Genomic DNA, 23,699 nt, shown 5'->3' on the forward strand with positions numbered 1-23,699 from the left:
CTCAGAAACATACAGTCTACCAGGACTGACTCATGATGAAAGAGAAAATCTGAAAAGCCCTATCACTACGAAGGAGATTGATCAGTAATCAGAAACCTCTCAACTAACAAATGTGTAGGACCAGATGGCTCCACTAGTGAATTCCACCAAACATTTAAAGAAGAATTAAGACCCATCCTTCTCAGACTCCTCCAAAAAGTCAGAGAGGGAGAATTCTTCCAAACACAGTTTGCCAGGCAAGCACTGTCCTGATCCCTAACAAAGAAAATGATGTCACCTCACATATTGAGGGATATAGAGAATTCGGTAAGAAACAAAAAGTTCTGGGTGATTTGCCTTATCATTTGCATACTAATTTGCATATCCCTCCTGTCTGCTAGTCCTGGAGTTTGAACTTGCCAAATTCTCCCCAATTCCTCACAAAAAATCTCTCAGCACCTGCAGATCTGGCTTGGGCTGGCAAAAGGGAGCCAGATTAGATCGTGCCACGCCCTCACCATCTCCTGTATGACCAGCATGTTTCCATTTATTGGACAAGAAAAAGTAGCTTGTTTTGAAAGAGGAAATTCCCAGGAATTCACATTTAGCAACTGTCCTGCGTAAAACCATCTGTGTCTGCAAATATCCTCATTCCTGACTAAAAGTGCTTTCTTACAGACGAAGAGTTATCTAAATACGAGTAACTGCTCTAAATGTGCTAGTGTTGTTCGGTCACAAAGTCGTGTCTGACTTTTTGGGACCCCATGGACTGTAGCCTGCAAGGCTCCTCTGTCCATGGAATTCTCCAGACAAGAGCACTGGAGAGGGTAGCCGTTCCCTTCTCCACAACTCAATGAGAATATCATTATTTTAAACGTTAAATGTCAAATGAACATGGGTCTTTACGCTCATCTCCTTCCCCTGCAAAGCAGCTTCAGGCTCAAATTTTGTCCAAGTACTGGGCTGGGTGCCTTGCTGCCTGTCTGTCTCTGGACTTCAGACCCTGACCTGTCTCTGCTTCTCACTGCTCCTCTCACTGGACCCTCCCCCTCAGTCTCCCCCTGCCTGAACTCTCTCTGTCTCTAATTGTCTCTCAATCTGCTCCTGTTTCTCTGAATACCTTCATTTCTGTTGCTCTCTGTGTCTTAGTCTGGTTCTCTTTCTTTCTCTTCGTCTCTGTCTCGGCCCTTGTCTCTCACTCAGTATCTTTCTACTTCCCTCCCCTCTTGCTTGCTCTGTCCTTACTTATCTCCCTTGCTCTATTTCTGTGTCTCACTTTTGGTCTCTGCGTCCCGTGAGTCACGTTCTTTCTCACTCTCTGTCTCTGCCCCTATTCCTCTCTCTTCAGACTTTCCCTGTCCTTTGCGATCTTCTCAATCGTGCTTTCTCCGTGAGGCTCAGTTTCTGTCTCTTAGGCTCTTCCTCATTGTCTCTACTGCTCTTCTTGTCACTTCATCCTTGTCTTTCTCTGTCTGTCTTTTAGTTTTCCTTCTTTTTCACTCACCAATCTTTTCCCATAATCAAATGTCACTCTTGGGCAAGTCCAGCTTCCAATCCAAGGGGTTTAGGGTTCTGATCAAGCCTTCCTGCTGAGGACACCTCCAAGCTCTGAGAGATTGGACCCAGTCTCACGGGGGCCCACTTAGCCTGCCTTAGCACTGCCAACAGTACATGTTCACCGGTTGGTTCAACCCTCACCAGGACCAGGAGTTAGCCAGCCAAGTGGCCTGAGTGTCTCTGGGAAGCTGGGAAGTGGAGGGAAAGTAAAGAGGAGTGGGGTGAGGGGAGGGATGGGCAGGAGTGTGGAAACAGAGGCATAAAGCCCATTCTGTGAGGGGTCCTTCCCTGCCTTTCTTGACTCCAAACCCTGAAGAGTAACACTGTTGCCTCTTCTGAGGATCAGTCCTAGCGCAGGTCACAGGTGGTGCTGCTGCTGCTGCTGCTGCTACGTCGCTTCAGTCGTGTCCGACTCTGTGCGACGCCACGGGCGGCAGGCCACCAGGCTCCCCCGTCCCTGGGATTCTCCAGGCAAGAACACTGGAGTGGGTTGCCATTTCCTTCTCCAGCGCATGAAAGTGAAAAGTGAAAGTGAAGTCGCTCAGTCGTGTCCGACTCACAGGTGCTACCCTGTAACAAACGCTGCTCTTGAACCACAGCCACTCATGTTGAGGTCTAGCCTCAGTGATTCCCATCATCATTTAACGTGTGCACCATGGTCTGACAGTCATGGGTGCTCGATTCCTGTCGAGCGATGAAAGAATGAGGTGTACCCTCCAATCTTCACTTACTCTTGATTTTCCTCCTACTTTGCTGGATACTTATTTGCAAGCTTCTCCATTTATTATTTAATGGCTTTGGGGTTGGTCCTGGGCTACCTCGTCTCCTCGAGTATTCTCAGAGTCTCCCTATCAATGTGGCTGTGGTGCTAGGCCTAGCTCTCAGGCAGGTATTCCACACTTTTGATTACCTCAGTCCTCAGGAAATAGAGTTCATTCACGCCAAATACTAAGAATTCCTCTTTGTTTCCCCCTAACTCCACGACGGGGGAGAGGAAGAATGTGCTTTCTTCTTTCTTTGAATATTAGTTTGTAGTCATTTGGGTTCACTGTGTTCCTTTTCCAGCTCCCGGCAAAGCCGTATTGATTCCTTTTCTTTTAATAGCATAAACACGAATGCAGACCACCGTGTCTGGCCGGTTAGCTCAGTTGGTTAGAGCGTGGTGCTAATAACGCCAAGGTCGCGGGTTCGATCCCCGCCAAGGTCGCGGGTTCGATCCCCGTACGGGCCAGGCTTGAGACGAGGGTTTATCCCTTTTAGGCTCACCGCCATATCCCAGTTCATGTCTGGGACACGAAGCTCTCGCTGAGAACTTTAACTGCAATCAATCGTACATCTTTCCTCATGTTTGACTCGCATCTGCAGAACGAAAGGATAGCAGTCAGTGACCCAGCAAGACATAGAGCGTCGCTTTGGCACATTTTGATCCACAGGATAACTGATTCCAGCAAAGACCTTCCTGGAGTATTTCCCTCCTAAAATAGACGATGAAACCATCTACACTTTCTACATTTCCACACTTGAGTCTTAACTAGATCAGCAAAAGATGAAACAAGGTTTTTCAAAGGCTATGTGAAAAAACTCTATTGATACAAACACAGCAGGAGAGAAACAGTTTTGTCAGCTGTCTCTTTATGAGCTGGAAAGAGCCGTCAATGGCCAAACCTGAAACACTTGGAACAACCGATAATATAGTTTGAGATAATGATGCAAACTAAGTATAAAATGTGTATTCATGGGTCCATACTGTTACAAATCAGTGATTAAATAAGTCAATCAATGAATACAGGAGAAGGGATGTATTTTTCTTACTCATGCATTCCAGCTAAGGTAAGAAACTACTCCCCACCCACTCACCAGGAGATGGAGCTTTAACCTCTCCCTTCTGGAATATGGGCCATCCTGACCGACTAGCTTCTAAATATCCAGGAAGAAGTAGGAAAACATAGGAAGAAACTTCACCAGGGAGAAAAATGGCAAACACTACCTTAAAAGTGATCGAGGTTGGCATCACTAATGGTAAGCTATCCTCCTATCAAGTCACATCTGAAAGGAAGTGATGGGACAAGTACTCTGTGGTCTCGTCCAGAAACCTGTAGCCCCAGGCCTTCGTGTGAAAACTATCAGACAAACCTAGACTGGAAGACAGCCATACAAATACCGGATAGAAAGAATTCATCCACACCAAGAAACAATCACAGACCAGAGGAGGCTGAACGCAATGTGGGATGCTGTGTGTGGGGGGTAGGGGAGACATTAGTGTAAGAACAGATGTGACACACACAAGTACATGCGTTTAGTTATTATTAAAATATCAGTGTTGGTTTCTTGGCTTTAATAAAGGTTCCATGGTAACCTAAGAAGCTAATGAAAGGAAACTCTGAAATGGGTACAAAGAAACGCTATTGTTTTTGTAACTTTTCTAAATATGCTCTAAAATAAAAAGTTATGTTTCAGTATTCGCATAGGAAACATGTCTGCTTCCCACCATTTAAATCAGAGTTGAGACAAATGCATGGTGGGCAGTAGGTCCATGACAGGCAGTTCTTAAAAGCCGAAGGAATGTGATTGATGTCTTCTTTGGTGAAGGACATGCAGAGATATTTACATGGTGATCTGTGCAAGCTGGTACATGCTGCAGATGATTCTCCCAGAGTCCCATTCCCACACTGAAATGCAAACCAGACCAATGACATTCGTCTTCAGCCTGTAAAAACATCTGAAATGGAGCTATATGGTGTATGTTGAACTTGAAGTTTGGTGAGTTTCTCTCACAAAGTTTCAAATAACACCTGAAATGTTTTCTTTCCTAACTTGGCCCTAAAATATTTCCATTCGTGTCAATAAACATCTTAACCACTGCTCTTTGTGATATCTTGCCCATTACAAAGGGCAAGACCATCTTGCCCTGTGTTCCCATGACACAATCCAAGATTGTCAGACCGAACAATGGCCAGTTCACTGTTCTTTTGTGGGGTTGTCCCAGAGATCGTACTTTGCCCAGGCAGTATTACTCACCCCTTCTTTTTTGAACTGGGAGATCAAAGGTTACTGTAATGTTGGGTGGGTTTGTTTTCTTGTTTTTGTTTTTAATTATTTGTGTGTGTGTGCACTCCAGTGCCTTTGATGTGCTTTACAGTGGGTGGTTCCTAACTTAGCTTTCCCATTAATTCACAAAACACTTGATAAAGTACAATAGGAGAGGTGAATCATATTGGGCAGAAAAATGCCAGTAGTCAAGTATGGATGTGAGAGTTGGACCATAAAGAAAGCTGATGCAGAAGAATTGATGTTTTTGAACTGTGGTGTTGGAGAAGACTCTTGAGAGTCCCTTGGACTGCAAGGAGATCCAACCAGTCCGTCCTAAAGGAAATCAGTCCAGAATATTCATTGGAAGGACTGATGCTGAAGCTGAAGCTCCAATACTTTGGCCATTTGATGAGAAGAGCTGATTCATTAGAAAAGACCCTGATGCTGGGAAAAATTGAAGGCGGGAGAAGAAGGGGACGACAGAGGATGTGATGGTTGCATGGCCTCATCGACTCAATAGACATGAGTTTGAGCAAGCAGCTGGAGATGGTAAAGGACAGGGAAGCCTAGTGTGCTGCAGTCCATGGGGTCGCAAAGAGTCGGACACGACTGAGCGACTGAACAGCAGCAAGTTTTGCAGGGAGCCTTTGTAGAGGCTGAGCGCATCAGAAGCGGCAAGGGTGGGGCCGCCAAGCTCCTCCCCCAGGAACTATACTCTGCATCTCAGCTTCAGGCTGCCACAGATTTGGACTGTGTCTGTGAGCATCTGTGCTTTATCTCCACTAACTTTGTACATTCATATGTAAGAAGTGTCCTAAGATAATTGTTTCTTCACTTCACGCCAATTCAGCTTGTGAAATGTTTTATAGGAATGCTCTGCTTTCTGATAGTGGAGGAAACCTGTACGTCAAACCTCAGCTCCAAGGTCAGAGAATTCCAAGCTATCTAATTCTCTATCTATCTGAAACGGCAGACTTTTCATCAGAAATTAGGTATGCCAGAAGATAATGGAATAGCATTTGAAAGTGATGGGAGGCTACTTTTTAAAAAAAATCTGTAAACCCAGAATGCTCTACCAAGGAAAAAAATATTTCCCAAAGCTGAATAGGAAATAAAAGTCCTTCCTGACAAACAAAAACTGAAGTGCATTACTATCAGACCTGCAAAACAGGAAATGTTATAAGGTGATCTCAGGAAGAGAGAATACAAAGCAATGAATATACACAGTAATGAATACAACAGAGGTGCATATAAGGAAGGTCTTCCCCAATTTTAATCACTCTAAAAGCGACTGACTGCATTAAGCAAAAATAGTAGTGGCATATTGTACAATAATAGCATACATGAAAGCAAAATCTGTGGCAGCAATGACACACAATATAGGAGGAAGTATATTATTGCAAGCTTCTTACATTGTAAAGGAAGCAGCATAGTACAGTTTGAAGGTAGATTTTGAATGATTGTAGCTATATATAGAAAACCCTAGGGAAAACACTATTTTTTTTAAGATTTTCACATATTTCAAAGACATGAAGAAAGAGATAAAAGAAAGGAGAACACAGAAAGCAACTAATAAGACAGTGGATTTTTTAAAAATACAAGTATATCATTTGCATTATATCTAAATTCCCTAAATCCACCAATTATAGACAGAACCTGTCAGATTGGATAAAAAGAGTTCAGAGTCAACTATATGCTGGACTATTATCCACTTTGCAGAAGAAACTATCATTTCCAGATAAGATACTTGCTAAAGTACCTGGATCCCTAAGCAGGAAGATCCCCTACAGAAGGAATGGCTACTCACGCCGGAACTCTCGACTGGGAGAATCCCAGACAGAGGAGCCTGCCAGGCAACAGTCACCAGAGTCCCAGAAGAATTGGACATGACTCGGCATCAACAAAACCAATTCTACCAGGAGTGGGGTTCGAACCCACACAGACAGATGTCTATTGGATCTTAAGTCCAACGCCTTAACCACTCGGCCATCCTGGTGGTGAGCAGTAGTACCTACAAGTCAAATATTACTGGGTTAAAATTCATTAGGCTTTCTAAATTCCATATATATGTGTTAATATACTGTATTGGTGTTTTTCTTTCTGACTTACTTCACTCTGTATAATAGGCTCCATCCAGTTTCATCCACATCATTAGAACCGATTCAAGCACATTCGTTTTAATAACTGAGTAATATTCTATTGTGTATATGTACCACAGCTTTCTTATCCATTCGTCTGCCGATGGACATCTAGGTTGCTTCCATATCCTAGCTACTGTAAACAGTGCTGCGATGAACATTGGGGTACATGTGTCTCTTTCAGTTCTGGTTTCCTCGGTGTGTATGCCCAGCAGTATATATGGAATTTAGAAAGGTGGTAACGATGAGCCTATATGTGAGACAGCAAAAGAGACACAGATAAAAAGGACAGACTTTTGGACTCTGTGGGAGAAGGCGAGGGTGGGATGACTTGAGAGAATAGCATTGAAGCATGTATATTACCATATGTGAAGTAGACCATCAGTCCAAGTTCGAAGTATGAAACACTGGGACCACCCTGAGGGATGGGATGGGGAAGGAAGTGAGAGGGGAGTTCAGGATGGGGGACACATGTACACCCATGGCTGATTCATGTCAATGAATGGCAAAAACCACTACCATATTGTACAGTAATTAGCCTCCAACTAAATAAAATTTTTTAATTGATTAGGCTTCCCTGGTGGCTCAGATGGTAAAGAATCCTCCTGCAATGTAGGAGACCTGGAAATTAATTAGACTTTCTAGTCCCTGGAACATTATGAATAATTTTATACCCTTGAGATTGGAGACCAAGCTTTAAAGAGAAACAGTAAATCCCTATAATGCTTCTTGGAAAAACTAATGAAACACAGTAGGTCTAGTTAACATCCGTCTTATATACATCTTATATATATTTTTTCTTGTGATGAAAACTTTTAGGGTCTACTCTCTTAATGACTTCCAAATATTCAATACAGTATTATTATTAATAACTATACTACCATGGTGTACCTTACATCTCCATAACATGTCTTTTATAACTGGAAATTTGTACCTTCTGACCCCTTTCATTCCTTTAACCCATCCTCCACTCCCCTCTCAATCACCAAACTGTTCTCTGTGTCTAAAAACTTGATTTTGACTTATTTTGTTTTTTGGATTCCAAATGTAAGTAAAACATACAGGAGTTGTCTTTTCCTGTCTCACTTATTTCACTTAGTATAATTCTCTCAAGGCCTAAATCAATGAAAGGTCATCAATAGTAAAATCAGTATTTTTGTTATACATTGACATTGAAGTCACTCAGTCATGTCTGACCGTTTGCGATCCCATGGACTGTAGCCTACCAGGCCTCTCCGTCCATGGAATTTTCCAGGCAAGAGTACTGGAGTGGGTTGCCATTTCCTTCTCCAGGAGCTCTTCCCGACCCAGGGATCGAACCTGGGTCTCCCGCATTATAGGCACACTCTTTACCGTCTGAGCCACCAGAAAGCCCACTATTTTTCATTACGTGGATAGTTAAACAAACAAATAATGTTTGCTTTATGCCAAAACAAAATGTTGAGAAGACATACTAATCACAAACTTAGGAAAAGACTGTTCTATAGCAGTGGTAACAAGTAGCCACTAGACCCGAATTTAAACCAGTTGATCTATCCATGATACTCATTTTGTGAACATTTGCACAACCAATCACTATCAACCCCTGCTTTCTGAAATGAGCCAGCCAGGGATGCACTCACTTCAGTAAACATCCCTTTGAGTGCCAACCAAACAACAAGAGTCTCTCCAGAAGAACCATGCTTCCACAGAATATGTCAATCCACTGACCCTCTGAAAGTCTACCCTAAACCCCCTCTCATAAAATATCAGTCATCAGCTCTTCCAAAGGGATGGTGCCTTACCAGCACTGCTCCCTCCTTAAATGAACATCGGCTTTGGATTTCAAGCAGTGAGTGGTGAAAATGCCCCTTTGCCAAATCTGAAATGCTGAAATTTCATTTTTTTGCTGGGACTGTGTTTGCTGGGGGCAGGGGTGGAGGGGAAGGAAGGTAGTGTCACTGCTGAAGAACAAATGAAGTCAACAATCATTCCCAACTTGATGTCTGTGAGGTTATCTCCAATTTGTTAGATGACTGCAGCAAAAGTATTCAGTGAGTAAGTAATAAAAGGCTTGCACTGGCCCAGATGGGGACTGAACCCACATCCTTGGTGTTATTACCACCATGCTCTAACCAACTAGGCTGCTTAGTCAGCTGGCAAAGAAACCTTTTCATACAAAAGTAATACAAAGATTCAGATTCTGGTACCTGCTTAAAAATAATACATCAACCAATTGGACAAGATAGAAAGAAATAAATTCCCAGAAACATACAATCTACTGGGACTGAATACTGATGAAACAGAAAATCTGAACAGCCCTATTACTAGCAAGAAGTTGAATCGGTAATCAAAAACCTTCCAACAAACAAATGTCTAGGACCAGTAGCTTCACTAATACATCCTAGCAAACATTCAAAAAATTAAGACCAATCCTTCTCAGACTCATCCAAAAAATCACAGAGGGGGAAACTCTTCCAAACACATTTTACAAGACAAGCATTGCCCTGATACCTAACAAGGAAAAGGATGTCACCTCACATACTGAGGAACGGTATGCTGACTTATACATGACTTTGCGGTGAACTTTATGTTAACTAGAACAGCCTGTCTTGTGGCCGATCAAAAATATCTGGTATGCTTTGCTTTAATCATTAAAGAAGAGTGCATTGTCCAGAAGTAAAATATGTCTGCTTTGAAAATAGAGGTAAAGCTAAGCGATTTCTGTGATAGTCCAGGTCAAAGATGCTAGTGGCTAGAAGAAGATGATAGCGCTGGAGGTGGAAAGAAGTTGTCGGATTGTAGATAAACTTTTAGAGTAGAATCCCATCAACATTGGTTGATGGATTTTTCTTTCACTTAACATTTACTGATTGCCCATTGTGTACACTCTTGTAAGAACCAGGCACGGAGCAATGGACAAAGGAGATGAAAAATCCATGGCCCTGTGGAGCTTACTATTCTCATCCGGGAGACAGATGATGAACTATATAAATAAATATTTATACTTCTGATAATGATACGTTGCTATGAAGAAGAGTAAAGAATAGAGAAGATTTAGTGGTTTGACCTCCCCCCCCCCCAATTTGGACCATTTTATTAATACCTTCTTAACATTTTAAAATATTCCAACTCATGAACACAAGATAACTTTCCATTTACTTAGATCTTCTTTAATTTCAATGTTCTGTTGTTTTCAGGGTACATGTCCTAAACGTCCTTGGTTAATTTATTCTTGAGTATTTTTTTCTTTTCCATACTCATGTAAATGGAAGTGTTTTCTTCATTTCAGCTTTGGATTAGGGCAGTGTTTGGAACCAAAGACATGAGTAGGAAGAGGCAGAGAATGGCGGTTGACACCATGTAGAAACAGCCTTTAAAAGGTGACAAAACCTCCTCACGGTCACTGAACTAGAAAGCGGCAAGTCCAGGATGCTTCCCCAAGGGCCTTCTGCTGACTTCGGAGCTCGGAGCTCGAAGCTGTCCCGCCTCCCTGCTCTGGCCTCTGTGGATGTAGATGCTTCAACCAAGCGCCTCCCACATCTTTGTTTTTCTGTCTCTTATTGGTCAAGATGCTCGGAGAGGATTTTTTTAACCTGCTTCGTCGTTATTGCCAAAGATGGCTGTTTCATCCTCACCTCTATTTTCTTATGGGGACTCTACTGTTACCCTGGGCTCCCTGCCCGATTCCTGGTCCTGTTTGCCAGAAAATTACTACAAGCAAACTTCGTAGGCACGCAGCATCCTCCGCTCCAGCCAGGCGCACTGGATCAGAATCTCTGGAGTAGGGCCAGGAATCTGCATGTGTAACAGGCTCCCTACGTAACTGTGATGTTCCTCGGGGCTGGCGAGCTCAGGTTTGACAATTTTTAAAGAGATGCCCACGGAAGACCTTTTCTGGACTCTGAATAGCGATCTGACTGAGGTGGGGGAGGAAGTCATGAAGATTTATGGAGAAACAGGAATCCACAGCGGAGAAGGCAATGGCGCCCCACTCCAGTCCTCTTGCCTGGAAAATCCCATAGACGGAGGAGCCTGGTAGGCTGCGGTCCATGGGGTCGCAAACAGTCGGACACGACTGAGTGACTTCACTTTCACCTTTCATTTTCATGCATTGGAGAAGAAAATGGCAACCCACTCCAGTGTCCTTGCCTAGAGAATCGCAGGAACAGGGGAGCCTGGTGGGCTACCATCTACGGGGTTGCAGAGTCGGACACGACTTAAGCGACTTAGCAGCAGCAGCAGCAGCAGCAGGAATCCACAGAGTGAGAGGAGCAGGGGCAAGCATTCTGAGGCAGGAGTAATATTCTGCTGCTGCAGAAATATTCAAAGTGCTATAAGGGATCTAAGGAAAGTGGTGAGATTGTGGGTCAGAGGGTGGGGGTGAGATTGCGGGTCAGAGGGTGGGGGTGAGATTGATGGGGAGCAGGAAATAACGGGGAGACTGGAAAATAGACATGCCGAGACTGAAAGAGAGAGAGAGAGAGAGGAAACAGAGAGACTGAAGTAGAGAGGAGATGGAAAGAGAATTGAGGAACAAAGAGACGAACAGACTGAGTATTGAGGCAAATGAGGGGGACTGAAAGTATGCTGGAGGGTGGGGGTGGGGGGAAAGAGGGGCTCCTGAGGTAGAGAGTGATGGCTTCTGAGGGAGAGGGGAGAGTGAGGCACAGGCATGGAGACTGAGGGCCAGAGGGAAGGAAGATCAAGGGACAAGAAAGGAGAAAATCAAGAGCAGAGAGAGAATTGGATATCCAGGGGCCACAGCCACAGGGCTCTATATACAGACTCTGGCGTCCCTGCCTTGCTTGAATGGTTCCAACAGAAGCTTGACCTGTTCCAAGACAAGAGTCTGCAAACATACCTGAGCTACGGATCAAAGACTATAAACTGAAAGGCCAGCGCTTGGGACAATAGAGGAAGTCTTGAGGGAGTGGAGGGAACATAGCCCCTGGAGCCCGCCCACAAAGAACTGGACAGCATGGACATCGGGCCCGTGCCATGGCTGGGCCCTCTGCTCCTGGCTTCCCTCTGGGTGTCCTCAGCTCCAGGTAGGAGGATCCTGAGAGTCAGGCCGGAGCCCCCTTGGGGAGCCCCGGCCTGACTCTTTCCCCTCCACGTCCCACAGCTTCCCTCCTTCGGCGCCTTGGTGAGCACATCCTGAGGTTTCAGGAGAGCTCAGCCTTGGGCCTGGGGCTGGGCCCAGATTCTGTGACCCTCCCAAAAGAGGGGTGGTTGGAGCAGCCACTAGACCCCTTCAATGCCTCTGACAGACGCTCCTTCCTGCAGGTAAGGCCGGGAGAGAGGAGATCCACTGCCCACCCTACTCCGCCCCTCAGTCTCTGCTTTCTGTTCCTATCTCTACACCTCTGTCACCTCGTCCTCTCCCCAATCAGTCTTACCTGATATCTGCTGTCAGTATCCCTATGGCCCTTTAGTCTAGCCCCTCTGTTTCTTAGATTTGCCCTCTATCCCCTAGTCTCCCCTTCCTTTCTTTAGCCTCCCACTTTTTTTGTTCCTCAGGTCCTATCCTTCAGTCTTTCCTTTTCCCTGTCATTCACTCTCACTCCCTCATTGCCCCTCAACTACCACCCCCCTTCTCCCTGTCCTTCAGATTAATCACCAAATGCACCACCAAGTCTCAGTATGGAGCAAAAATCTGGATCAGCTTTGGAACCAGACCTGGCTCACAATAGGCACTTGGAGATATGTATTTAATGAATGAACAGACTTACCACTTTTATACCTACTCTTTTACACTTGCTCTCCCCACAGTCTCCAAAGATCATCTCACACAGGCCTTATTTCTAAATCCACCTGCATTTATTAATTATTCTACAATAATTATCTCAATATAGAGCAAGTGCCTACCACTTCCTAGCCACTATTCTTGACCCTGGGTTATCAGAGTGAAAGAGCTGACAAAAATATCTCCCCTTGTAGATATTATATTCTAGATGAGGAGACAAACAGGAGAGAAATGAACATGTAAATAAACAAGTCAACATCATATAAAAAAGATCCATTAGGGAAAGAGACCAGAATGAACAGGAAATAAAGAGTAGGTCAGAACTCTCACGATGCCATTTCTTCCTCCCCGTCCCACCTCTTAGCGGTACTGGGTAAATGACCAACATTGGACCAGCCAGGATGGACCTGTATTCCTGCATCTGGGAGGTGAAGGCAGCCTTGGACCTGGTTCAGTGATGAGAGGTAAGAAGCAAGCGTGAGGAAAGACAAGGGGAAGCTGGTGGAGGCGAGGAAGGGGAGTTGTATACTGTGAAGGGCTGTGAAGCCTGAGGTTTGCAAGAGTTGACACCCACCTCACACATATCCCCTTTGGACTCTTCACAGGGCACCCTGCAAATCTGGCCCCAATCTGGGGGGCCCTGGTGATAAGTCTGGAGCATAGATTTTATGGCCTGAGTATACCTGCCGAGGGGCTGGACATGGCCCAGCTCCGCTTCTTGTCCAGCCGCCATGCGTGAGTGGGGGTAGGGGATGTTTGGGGTCATTGGACTGAAGGTGGCTGTATTTTGGCTTCTCTGAATCTTTGTCTCTTCTTGCATTGCCCAAAGTTGACCTCTGAGTCCCTGGTCCCATGTTTTCTTCTCTGTCTTTCAGTGTTTTATTCTTTTTTCTGTCTTTCCGTCTCTCTCCCTCCCTATCCTTTATTTCTCCACCTCTTCCACTGTATTCTTATCTTTTGCTATTACACTATGACCTGCTGGTCCAGACTACCAGAATCACTTAGACGGATTACACAGCTTCCTCACTGGTCTCCTTGTTTCTGTCCTTCATCCCGTCAGTCTATTCTCCAGATGAAGAGCCAGAGTGATCATTAGCCCACAGTCCAGATCATCTCTCTCCTGGCTCAGATCCCTCACGTCTCTCATCGCACTCAGAGCAAAGACAAAACCTTTGCAACATCTCCTCCACCAGCCTCTGGATCTGCTGTGGAAGCTCCTATGCTGGCTTTGGAGGCTCCCCAGTTAGCTCTCTGGCCTCTCTCTCCCTCTTACTGGGCTCCAGGTACACTGAAGTTCTTGCTGTTCTCCAGACTTGCAGGCACATCGCTTCCTTGAGCCTTTGAACTCTGCCTTCTTCAGAGTGGGCTTCCCCCAGATATTTGTCTAGCTCCCTCTCTCACTTCCTTCAGTGCACCCTACTCCTATGCCAAATCCCTTCTCTTTCTTTCCTCCCTCACCTACTTTATTGTTCCCCCAGACTTATCTCTCCCTTTTCTGCTTTCTATCTCTGTATCTGTCTGTAATCATTCTGACTTTCTCTGCCTCACTCTTGTCTCCATCTTTGTGTGTCCCCGTCTGTATCACATTGCCTGTATATTCCTCTCTATCTCTTAATCTTTTCACAAGCTAAACTAGTTTCCAACTGCAGTAGGATGACACTAACTGCAAACTGTTTCAGAAAGGTTATGGAGGGGAGAAAGCATTTGGGATTAAAAAAAAAAAAAGATGTTAGGGTATTCCCTGGTGATTAGGTGATTAGGGCTTCACGATTCCACTGAAGGGGTCATGGGTTCGATCACTGCTAATTGGGGAACTAAAATCCCAGAAGCCTTGTGGTACTGCCAAGGGGAAAGAAAAAAAGGAAGGGCGTTAGATATATTCCAATATCTCTGTCTCTTTTTCTAATCGTGTCTCCCTCTTCGCCAATACCTCCTAACCTATCCAGCCTAGGCCCCCTCCTCTTCCTGAGTAGCTCTCTTTGACAGTCTCCAATCCCTCCTATAATTTAGATTTTCACCTAAACTGTCTTGAAGATTTTTCTTCTCCCACCTAGTCTGGAAGTGAAGAGTGGAAGCTTTCCAAATGAGTCTCCCCTGACCTAGGCACTTGTGCGGAAACGTGTAGGTATGGGGAATCCTCAGAAATACCTCATGAGAAAAAACCCTAGCTTCTGGCCAGGGTTGTCTCCATTCTTGTCTCTGGACCCCTGCCTGTAAATTGGGGAATCTTCAGGGATTCCTACCCATGGGAACCGACTCGGCCTCTTCTCTGACCCTAGGCTGGCAGATGCGGCCTCTGCCCGCCTCACACTCTCCCGCCTCTTCAACGTCTCCTCCACCAGCCGCTGGATCTGCTTCGGAGGTTCCTATGCTGGCTCCCTGGCTGCCTGGGCCCGGCTGAAGGTCCTGGGACCCCTCTGGGTGGACTGGGGGAAAGGAACTTGGACTGCGAGGTCCATAACTCAGATAATAGGAAAACCTCCTTCCACACCCTCCTCCCCCCAACCCCCCATCCCAATCTGCCTTCATAAGAGTTCAGTGTGTAGAAGGTAGGGACTTGCCTGAGATGACACGACGAGTGAGTGACACAGGGGCGGGCAGATATGGGATCCCAGTCCTTCAGCCCCCAGGCTGATAACTTGTTCTCCCTCAGTTTCCCCATCTATTTTTTGCCTCCATCGCCTCTTCCGCTCCGGTGCGGGCCACACTGGATTTCTCCAAGTATAACGACGTAAGGATGGCGGGGCGGTGGGCCGGCGGGGGGAGGAAGACCTCGGTGGTGCGGTGCACCTGATATTCTTCCGCGACCCGACTTTAGGTGGTGTCTAGAAGCCTAATGAACACTGCGATTGGCGGATCCCTGGAGGTATGAGTTGGGGTCCAGTCGGAGGGGGATAGGGAAAGAGAAAAGGCCTTGAGGATGGGGGCCAGAGAAAACGGCTGAAGCTTGCAAGGTGTTGGGGTCTCAGAGACTTGGGAGCCCCGAGAGGTGGGTGAATTTGGGAAGAACGCGAGAGCTGAAGATGGGTCTGGGTACTAAGAAGGGAGGACCCAACAGGGGCGGGGCTGATACGGGGGCGGGGCCTGAGGACGGACCACCCTATCAGGAGGCTGTATTCGTGTGGGCGGGGCCTGGGGTGGGACGGCCCGGAGGAGGAGCCGGGAAGAGGGCAGGGCCTCGAGCAAAAGCGACTTTCAACTGCCCCCTGTATGAATCGGAATGTGGAAAAGTGGGGAGCCCAGGGAGGATGAGGGTCACGGAAAGGGAAAGGCGGAACCCCTGGCCCAGGTCTTCACCAACGCCGCCTCTCGCTCTCCGCAGTGCCGGGCGGCGGCGTCCGCAGCCTTTGCGGAGGTGGAGCGGCGGCTGCGCGCGAGCCGTGGGGCTCGGGCAGCGCTGAGCGTGGAGCTGGGAGCGTGCGGGTCCCTGGAGCGCGCTGAGGACCAGGCAGAGCTTCTGGGGGCGCTGCAGGCACTCGTGGGAGGTGCGGTGCAGTACGATGGGCAAGCTGGAGCGCCGCTGAGTGTGCGACAGCTCTGCAGATTCCTCCTCGGGGATCGGGGCAACTGCAGGGGCAACTGCAGCGGCCCTGCACCCTACCGCGGGCTTCGTCGGGCAGTGCAGGTGAGAACCCCGAGCACCGCCAAGAGTGAGCAGAGCGAGGATTCCTGCTTCACCTCCTCTGTGTGAACTTGGGCAAGCGTAAACCCTTCTGCACCTTAGTTTCCTCCTCTGTAAAATGGGTATTGCATCTCAAAAGGACCTCGGAGGTGGAATGAGGTAGGAGCAGTATGACCTAGGGAACAGGGAGCCCGGAGCACAGTAGGCAGGTGATAGCGACTGTGCTTACTATTTTGCCTACATTGTCCTGTCCTCTTTCTGGGGCCTGCAAGAGTGTCTGCCACACAGCAAACTCTCAAATAGTATTTGTAGAATGAAGGAAAAACATTAGTCCGGGGGACACAGTTGTCCTCGGGACACAGTTCTCCTAGAGACCGGGGCTCCTAGCCTCGGACTCCCTCGGACTCCCAACCTCTACAATCCAGCTATCACTTTTCCATCGATGTCTGCACCAAATGCTGTGCGGTGCGCTTCACATATATTATCTCATCGAATTCTTAAAATAGTTCTAGGAAGTAAACACTACTATTGTCCCCAGACACAACTGAGGAAACTGAGATCTAAGATATTCTCACTTGCCCAAGATCAGCTTTACAGGTGAGAAGTTCCTAGTCATCTAGCACCTTAATTTCTAACCCACAGGGACCTAGGTCCCCAGCAACTCTGAGCAGTGACCCCAGGAAAACTCAGAAACTCACTCTTCTGACTTCTGACCTTTGACCTGTAGGGACCAATGGCTCCAGGCCCTGCCCTGGCTTGATGGCCAGGGTGGGGGCGGGGGGCAGCGGGGAGGGGGGGCAAGAAATGTATGTCTGCATATATGTATGTGTATTGTCCTTTAGGTTGTCACACACGGCCTGGGTCAGAGGTGTTTAAGCATTTCTCGGGCAGAGACAGTGGCACAGCTGAGGGTCACAGAACTCCAAGTGTCCAGCGTGGGTGACCGGCAGTGGTTGTACCAAACTTGTACCGAGTTCGGCTACTGTGAGTGACTGGCCCAACTCTCACCTCCAAAACGTACGGTCTCTGCTGTGCCCAGACAAGCCATCTCAAGGTGGTCCAGGCTCATTATGCTCCTTCTGAGACACTCCCAACCTCACTCCAGACATTATTCTATCACAGCCCTGATCATTCTAGGCCATCAGTGTCTTGGGCTGAGTGCGTCTCTGAGAGGACCGTGAACTCACTGAAGGGAGGGTCTGGAACTGTCTCAGTCATCACTGGGGAGAGCTCTGTACACGATTATTAAAGAGGTAGGGGGCTGGCTATATACTCCACATTGGTGAATCCCTCTCTCCACAGACGTCACCTGTGAGGTCCCCGGGTGCCCTTTCTCCCAGCTCCCAGCTCTGCCCTCCGAGCTTGAGCTATGTGAACAGGTGTTTGGGCTTTCAACCTCATCTGTAGCCCAGGCTGTGGCCCAGACCAACTCCTATTATGGTGGCCAGACCCCAGGGGCCACCCAAGTGCTGTTTGTTAATGGTGAGTGTGCCGTCAGAACTTGACTCCTTAGTGTCTATCTGGCTGTGGCTCAACACACCGTCCTCTCCTTTCTTTCCAGGGGATACAGATCCCTGGCATGTGCTAAGTGTAACACAGCCTTTGGGACCCTCCGAGCCAGCCCTTCTCATCCCTAGTGCCTCTCATTGCTTGGACATGGCACCTGAGAGACCCTCAGATTCCCCTGGCCTCCGCCTTGCGCGACAGGTAAGAGAGAAAAAGCTCTCAGTGATTTGCGTTATCATTTGCATGCTAATTTGCATGTTCCTGCTCTCTACTAGTGCTGGAGTCTGACCTTTCCAAATTCTCCCCACCTCTCTACAGAAAATCTCCCAGCAGCTGCAGACCTGGCTTGGGCTGGCAAAGGAGAGCCAGGTTAGGGGTGCTGTCTGAATCCTACACCCTCACCAACTACAGAAGAGCCACCTCAGTCCTGGCTGTGTCCATTTATTGGACAAGAAAAGGCAGCTTGTTCTGAAACAGGAAATTCCCAGGAATTCACATTTAGCAACTGTCCTGCATAAAACCATCTTGTGTCTGCATACATCCTCACTCCTGACTAAAAGTGCTTTGTTACAAAGAGTTCTATAAATTAAGTGATTATTCTCAATGTTCTGTCATTTTTGTCCAGTCACAAAGTCGTGTCCGACTCTTCGGGACCCCATGGACTCTAGCCTGCTAGGCTCCTCTGTCCATGGAATTCCCCAGAGAAGAACCCTGGAGAGGGTAGCTGCTCCCTTCTCCACAACTCAATGAGAATATCATTATTTTAAACGTCAAATGTCAAATGAACATGGCTCTATACCCTCGTCTCCTCCCCCTGCAAATCAGCTTCAGGCTCAAATTTTGTTCAAGTCCTGGGCTGGGTGCCTTGCTGCCTGTCTGTCTCTGGACTTCAGCAGACCCTGACCTGTCTCTGCTTCTCACTGCTCCTCTCACTGGACCCTCCCCCTCAGTCTCCCCCTGCCTGAACTCTCTCTGTCTCTAATTGTCTCTCAATCTGCTCCTGTTTCTCTGAATACCTTCATTTCTGTTGCTCTCTGTGTCTTAGTCTGGTTCTCTTTCTTTCTCTTCGTCTCTGTCTCGGCCCTTGTCTCTCACTCAGTATCTTTCTACTTCCCTCCCCTCTTGCTTGCTCTGTCCTTACTTATCTCCCTTGCTCTATTTCTGTGTCTCACTTTTGGTCTCTGCGTCCCGTGAGTCACGTTCTTTCTCACTCTCTGTCTCTGCCCCTATTCCTCTCTCTTCAGACTTTCCCTGTCCTTTGCGATCTTCTCAATCGTGCTTTCTCCGTGAGGCTCAGTTTCTGTCTCTTAGGCTCTTCCTCATTGTCTCTACTGCTCTTCTTGTCACTTCATCCTTGTCTTTCTCTGTCTGTCTTTTAGTTTTCCTTCTTTTTCACTCACCAATCTTTTCCCATAATCAAATGTCACTCTTGGGCAAGTCCAGCTTCCAATCCAAGGGGTTTAGGGTTCTGATCAAGCCTTCCTGCTGAGGACACCTCCAAGCTCTGAGAGATTGGACCCAGTCTCACGGGGGCCCACTTAGCCTGCCTTAGCACTGCCAACAGTACATGTTCACCGGTTGGTTCAACCCTCACCAGGACCAGGAGTTAGCCAGTCAAGTGGCCTGAGTGTCTCTGGGAAGCTGGGAAGTGGAGGGAAAGTAAAGAGGAGTGGGGTGAGGGGAGGGAAGGGCAGGAGTGTGGAAACAGAGGCATAAAGCCCATTCTGTGAGGGGTCCTTCCTTGCCTTTCTTGACTCCAAACCCTGAAGAGTAACACTGTTGCCTCTTCTGAGGATCAGTCCTAGCGCAGGTCACAGGTGGTGCTGCTGCTGCTGCTGCTACGTCGCTTCAGTCGTGTCCGACTCTGTGCGACGCCACGGGCGGCAGGCCACCAGGCTCCCCCGTCCCTGGGATTCTCCAGGCGAGAACACTGGAGTGGGTTGCCATTTCCTTCTCCAGCGCATGAAAGTGAAAAGTGAAAGTGAAGTCGCTCAGTCGTGTCCGACTCACAGGTGCTACCCTGTAACAAACGCTGCTCTTGAACCACAGCCACTCATGTTGAGGTCTAGCCTCAGTGATTCCCATCATCATTTAACGTGTGCACCATGGTCTGACAGTCATGGGTGCTCGATTCCTGTCGAGCGATGAAAGAATGAGGTCTACCCTCCAATCTTCACTTACTCTTGATTTTCCTCCTACTTTGCTGGATACTTATTTGCAAGCTTCTCCATTTATTATTTAATGGCTTTGGGGTTGGTCCTGGGCTACCTCGTCTCCTCGCGTATTCTCAGAGTCTCCCTATCAATGTGGCTGTGGTGCTAGGCCTAGCTCTCAGGCAGGTATTCCACACTTTTGATTACCTCAGTCCTCAGGAAATAGAGTTCATTCACGCCAAATACTAAGAATTCCTCTTCGTTTCCCCCTAACTCCACGACGGGGGAGAGGAAGAATGTGCTTTCTTCTTTCTTTGAATATTAGTTTGTAGTCATTTGGGTTCACTGTGTTCCTTTTCCAGCTCCCGGCAAAGCCGTATTGATTCCTTTTCTTTTAATAGCATAAACACGAATGCAGACCACCGTGTCTGGCCGGTTAGCTCAGTTGGTTAGAGCGTGGTGCTAATAACGCCAAGGTCGCGGGTTCGATCCCCGTACGGGCCAGGCTTGAGACGAGGGTTTATCCCTTTTAGGCTCACCGCCATATCCCAGTTCATGTCTGGGACACGAAGCTCTCGCTGAGAACTTTAACTGCAATCAATCGTACATCTTTCCTCATGTTTGACTCGCATCTGCAGAACGAAAGGATAGCAGTCAGTGACCCAGCAAGACATAGAGCGTCGCTTTGGCACATTTTGATCCACAGGATAACTGATTCCAGCGAAGAAACTGACCTTCCTGGAGTATTTCCCTCCTAAAATAGACGATGAAACCATCTACACTTTCTACATTTCCACACTTGAGTCTTAACTAGATCAGCAAAAGATGAAACAAGGTTTTTCAAAGGCTATGTGAAAAAACTCTATTGATACAAACACAGCAGGAGAGAAACAGTTTTGTCAGCTGTCTCTTTATGAGCTGGAAAGAGCCGTCAATGGCCAAACCTGAAACACTTGGAACAACCGATAATATAGTTTGAGATAATGATGCAAACTAAGTATAAAATGTGTATTCATGGGTCCATACTGTTACAAATCAGTGATTAAATAAGTCAATCAATGAATACAGGAGAAGGGATGTATTTTTCTTACTGATGCATTCCAGCTAAGGTAAGAAACTACTCCCCACCCACTCACCAGGAGATGGAGCTTTAACCTCTCCCTTCTGGAATATGGGCCATCCTGACCGACTAGCTTCTAAATATCCAGGAAGAAGTAGGAAAACATAGGAAGAAACTTCACCAGGGAGAAAAATGGCAAACACTACCTTAAAAGTGATCGAGGTTGGCATCACTAATGGTAAGCTATCCTCCTATCAAGTCACATCTGAAAGGAAGTGATGGCACAAGTACTCTGTGGTCTCGTCCAGAAACCTGTAGCCCCAGGCCTTCGTGTGAAAACTATCAGACAAACCTAGACTGGAAGACAGTCATACAAATACCGGATAGAAAGAATTCATCCACACCAAGAAACAATCACAGACCAGAGGAGGCTGAACGCAATGTGGGATGCCGTGTGTGGGGGGTAGGGGAGACATTAGTGTAAGAACAGATGTGACACACACAAGTACATGCGTTTAGTTATTATTAAAATATCAGTGTTGGTTTCTTGGCTTTAATAAAGGTTCCATGGTAACCTAAGAAGCTAATGAAAGGAAACTCTGAAATGGGTACAAAGAAACGCTATTGTTTTTGCAACTTTTCTAAATATGCTCCAAAATAAAAAGTTATGTTTCAGTATTCGCATAGGAAACGTGTCTGCTTCCCACCACTTAAATCAGAGTTGAGACAAATGCCTGGTGGGCAGTAGGTCCATGACAGGCAGTTCTTAAAAGCCGAAGGAATGTGATTGATGTCTTCTTTGGTGAAGGACATGCAGAGATATTTACATGGTGATCTGTGCAAGCTGGTACATGCTGCAGATGATTCTCCCAGAGTCCCATTCCCACACTGAAATGCAAACCAGACCAATGACATTCGTCTTCAGCCTGTAAAAACATCTGAAATGGAGCTATATGGTGTATGTTGAACTTGAAGTTTGGTGAGTTTCTCTCACAAAGTTTCAAATAACACCTGAAATGTTTTCTTTCCTAGCTTGGCCCTAAAATATTTCCGTTTGTGTCAATAAACATCTTAACCACTGCTCTTTGTGACATCTTGCCCTGCGTTCCCATGACACAATCCAAGATTGTCAGACAGAACAATGGCTAGTTCACTGTTCTTTCGTGGGGTTGTCCCAGAGATCATACTTTGCCCAGGCAGTATTACTCACCCTTTCTTCTTTGAACTGGGAGATCAAAGGTTACTTTAATGTTGGGTGGGTTTGTTTTCTTTCTTTTTTCTTTCTTTCTTTTTTTTTTTATTCTTATTTGTGTGTGTGCACTCAAGTGCCTTTGATGTGCTTAACAGTGGGTGGTTCCTAACTTAGTTTTCCCATTAATTCACAAAACACTTGATAAAGTACAATAGGAGAGGTGAATCATATTGGGCAGAAAAATTTTAATCCTATAGCAGTATGTGATTGCAATGAAGGAGTTCTTCAAATAGAAATAAATGGAAAACGTGACCTACCTTTACAGAAGTACTCGAGAAGCTACAGTTGTTGGGAAAAAAAAAAAAAAACAAACACAAAACAAAAGTCTGTTATTGCAAGAGATACTGGCAGCTTCCTGACGCTATTCACTAGCACCTGTGGAAGCAATATTGTTTATGCGGCCTAGATACAGAACACTCGTAGCAGTCTTATAGATTGAGGTTAGAAATAATCTACACTACCTGCCAGCCCTCTTCAAAGAAGTTGAGTAAATAAAAATCATAAATAGAGATTTTACATTTTCTCAAAGTCACGAGTATAATGACAGATTTGGAACAAAGAATCAGTGGGGTCTGACATCAGAGTTTGAGCTCTAAAGCATCATTGCATACTGCCTCATGCTCAGAGGAGAGGACTATTCTCTGATATTTATGCACCAAGTGTCTATTTCAGGAACTCAGACAAGTCAAGAACTTTATGACATTTTTAATGTAAGACATGTCTACCAAAGTTTTAATTGTCTGTATTTCTGTGTCAAACATCATTCTTGCATGTTTACATTTGCTGAATTCTTACCTTCCCTTTCCCTTTTGCATGCCTTTACCGTCCACATTGCTCTAAAATAAATAAGAACAGGCACACTCCTCTCTTGTAAGATACTGCTCTTTGACAGTGAGCGTAGCAAAAGATGTGGTGAAGTCCTTTCCAGCGCTCCATTTCATGTTATGTTTCTAGACTGATAAACACCACCGTTTTCCTTTTGTAGATTCGAAAGGGAGAAGTATTAGTATCTCCCATAGGAAGGTGCAAAGGTCAAACGATTTGGCTATGGATTTCAAAGGTTCAGAGGTTCAGAAGGTTTTTCTCATCTTGACTCAGCATGTAAACTTCTGTGCATATTTCAGACAAGAGAGGGTAAATGACTTGATAGAAATTTTGAGAAATAGGAAATAGTCCTGAGATTGTAGTGTTGATCTAAAGTTCTTGAGAAATGCATTGGTGAGCCAGGAAAGCGAAAACTCCTTCAAATCATGTTAGGAACCAACAGTCTACCGCAGCTGGCTCCGTGGCTTAGTTGGTGAAAGCGCCTGTCTAGTAAACAGGAGATCCTGGGTTCAAATCCCAGCGGGGCCTGGGGCAACACTGTTTTAAATAGAGCAAAACTAGTTAAAAAATGCGATTTGTTTACCTCCCATCAAGCCCCGGAGTACTTCGGAGTACTACGAATGCTCTCCCGATAGCCATAAGGCGACGGTGGTTCTCAGACATCTTGAGATGAGTATTAGAACTGCCTCTTGGTCTCCGATAGCCATAAGACGACGGTGGTTCTCAGATATCTTGAGATGAGTATTAGAACTGCCTCTTGGTCTTTCCTTTGCATTTTAAATCATCTCAGACATCTTGAGATGAGAATTAGAACTGCCTCTTGGTCTTTCCTTTGCATTTTAGATCAGG

General features: G+C 46.3%; 1 protein-coding gene and 4 non-coding genes across 5 annotated transcripts; 4 read left to right on the forward strand and 1 right to left on the reverse strand.

Moving 5' to 3' along the window:
* The first annotated feature begins 2,669 nt into the window (after positions 1 to 2,669).
* Positions 2,670 to 2,743, forward strand: TRNAI-AAU (transfer RNA isoleucine (anticodon AAU)). The gene has a single exon. It is a non-coding gene; the product is annotated as a tRNA-Ile (tRNA).
* A 3,736-nt stretch (positions 2,744 to 6,479) lies between these two features.
* TRNAL-UAA (transfer RNA leucine (anticodon UAA)) lies at positions 6,480 to 6,562 on the reverse strand. Its single transcript has one exon. It is a non-coding gene; the product is annotated as a tRNA-Leu (tRNA).
* Positions 6,563 to 11,664: 5,102 nt separating this feature from the next.
* On the forward strand, positions 11,665 to 17,947 carry LOC138097978 (thymus-specific serine protease-like). Its single transcript, XM_068994189.1, has 12 exons — positions 11,665 to 11,734; positions 11,812 to 11,972; positions 12,797 to 12,896; positions 13,038 to 13,167; positions 14,712 to 14,835; positions 15,086 to 15,163; positions 15,251 to 15,298; positions 15,755 to 16,057; positions 16,897 to 17,038; positions 17,357 to 17,536; positions 17,616 to 17,761; positions 17,879 to 17,947. Exons 1-12 carry the CDS (start codon positions 11,665 to 11,667, stop codon positions 17,945 to 17,947), a joined length of 1,551 nt encoding a protein of 516 aa, XP_068850290.1.
* A 2,196-nt stretch (positions 17,948 to 20,143) lies between these two features.
* On the forward strand, positions 20,144 to 20,217 carry TRNAI-AAU (transfer RNA isoleucine (anticodon AAU)). Its single transcript has one exon. It is a non-coding gene; the product is annotated as a tRNA-Ile (tRNA).
* Positions 20,218 to 23,304: 3,087 nt separating this feature from the next.
* TRNAT-AGU (transfer RNA threonine (anticodon AGU)) lies at positions 23,305 to 23,378 on the forward strand. The gene has a single exon. It is a non-coding gene; the product is annotated as a tRNA-Thr (tRNA).
* Positions 23,379 to 23,699: the final 321 nt, after the last annotated feature.

The sequence above is a fragment of the Capricornis sumatraensis genome, chromosome 22, assembly GCF_032405125.1.
Source record: "Capricornis sumatraensis isolate serow.1 chromosome 22, serow.2, whole genome shotgun sequence".
NCBI classification, from domain to species: Eukaryota; Metazoa; Chordata; class Mammalia; order Artiodactyla; family Bovidae; genus Capricornis; species Capricornis sumatraensis.

Coding starts and splice junctions, on each gene's coding strand:
- LOC138097978 (XM_068994189.1), top strand. CDS start 11,665: ATGGACATCGGGCCCGTGCCATGGCTGGGCCCTCTGCTCCTGGCTTCC. Junction 12,897..13,037: donor ACCTGGTTCAGTGATGAGAG/GTAAGAAGCAAG, acceptor GACTCTTCACAG/GGCACCCTGCAAATCTGGCC. Junction 15,164..15,250: donor ATTTCTCCAAGTATAACGAC/GTAAGGATGGCG, acceptor ACCCGACTTTAG/GTGGTGTCTAGAAGCCTAAT.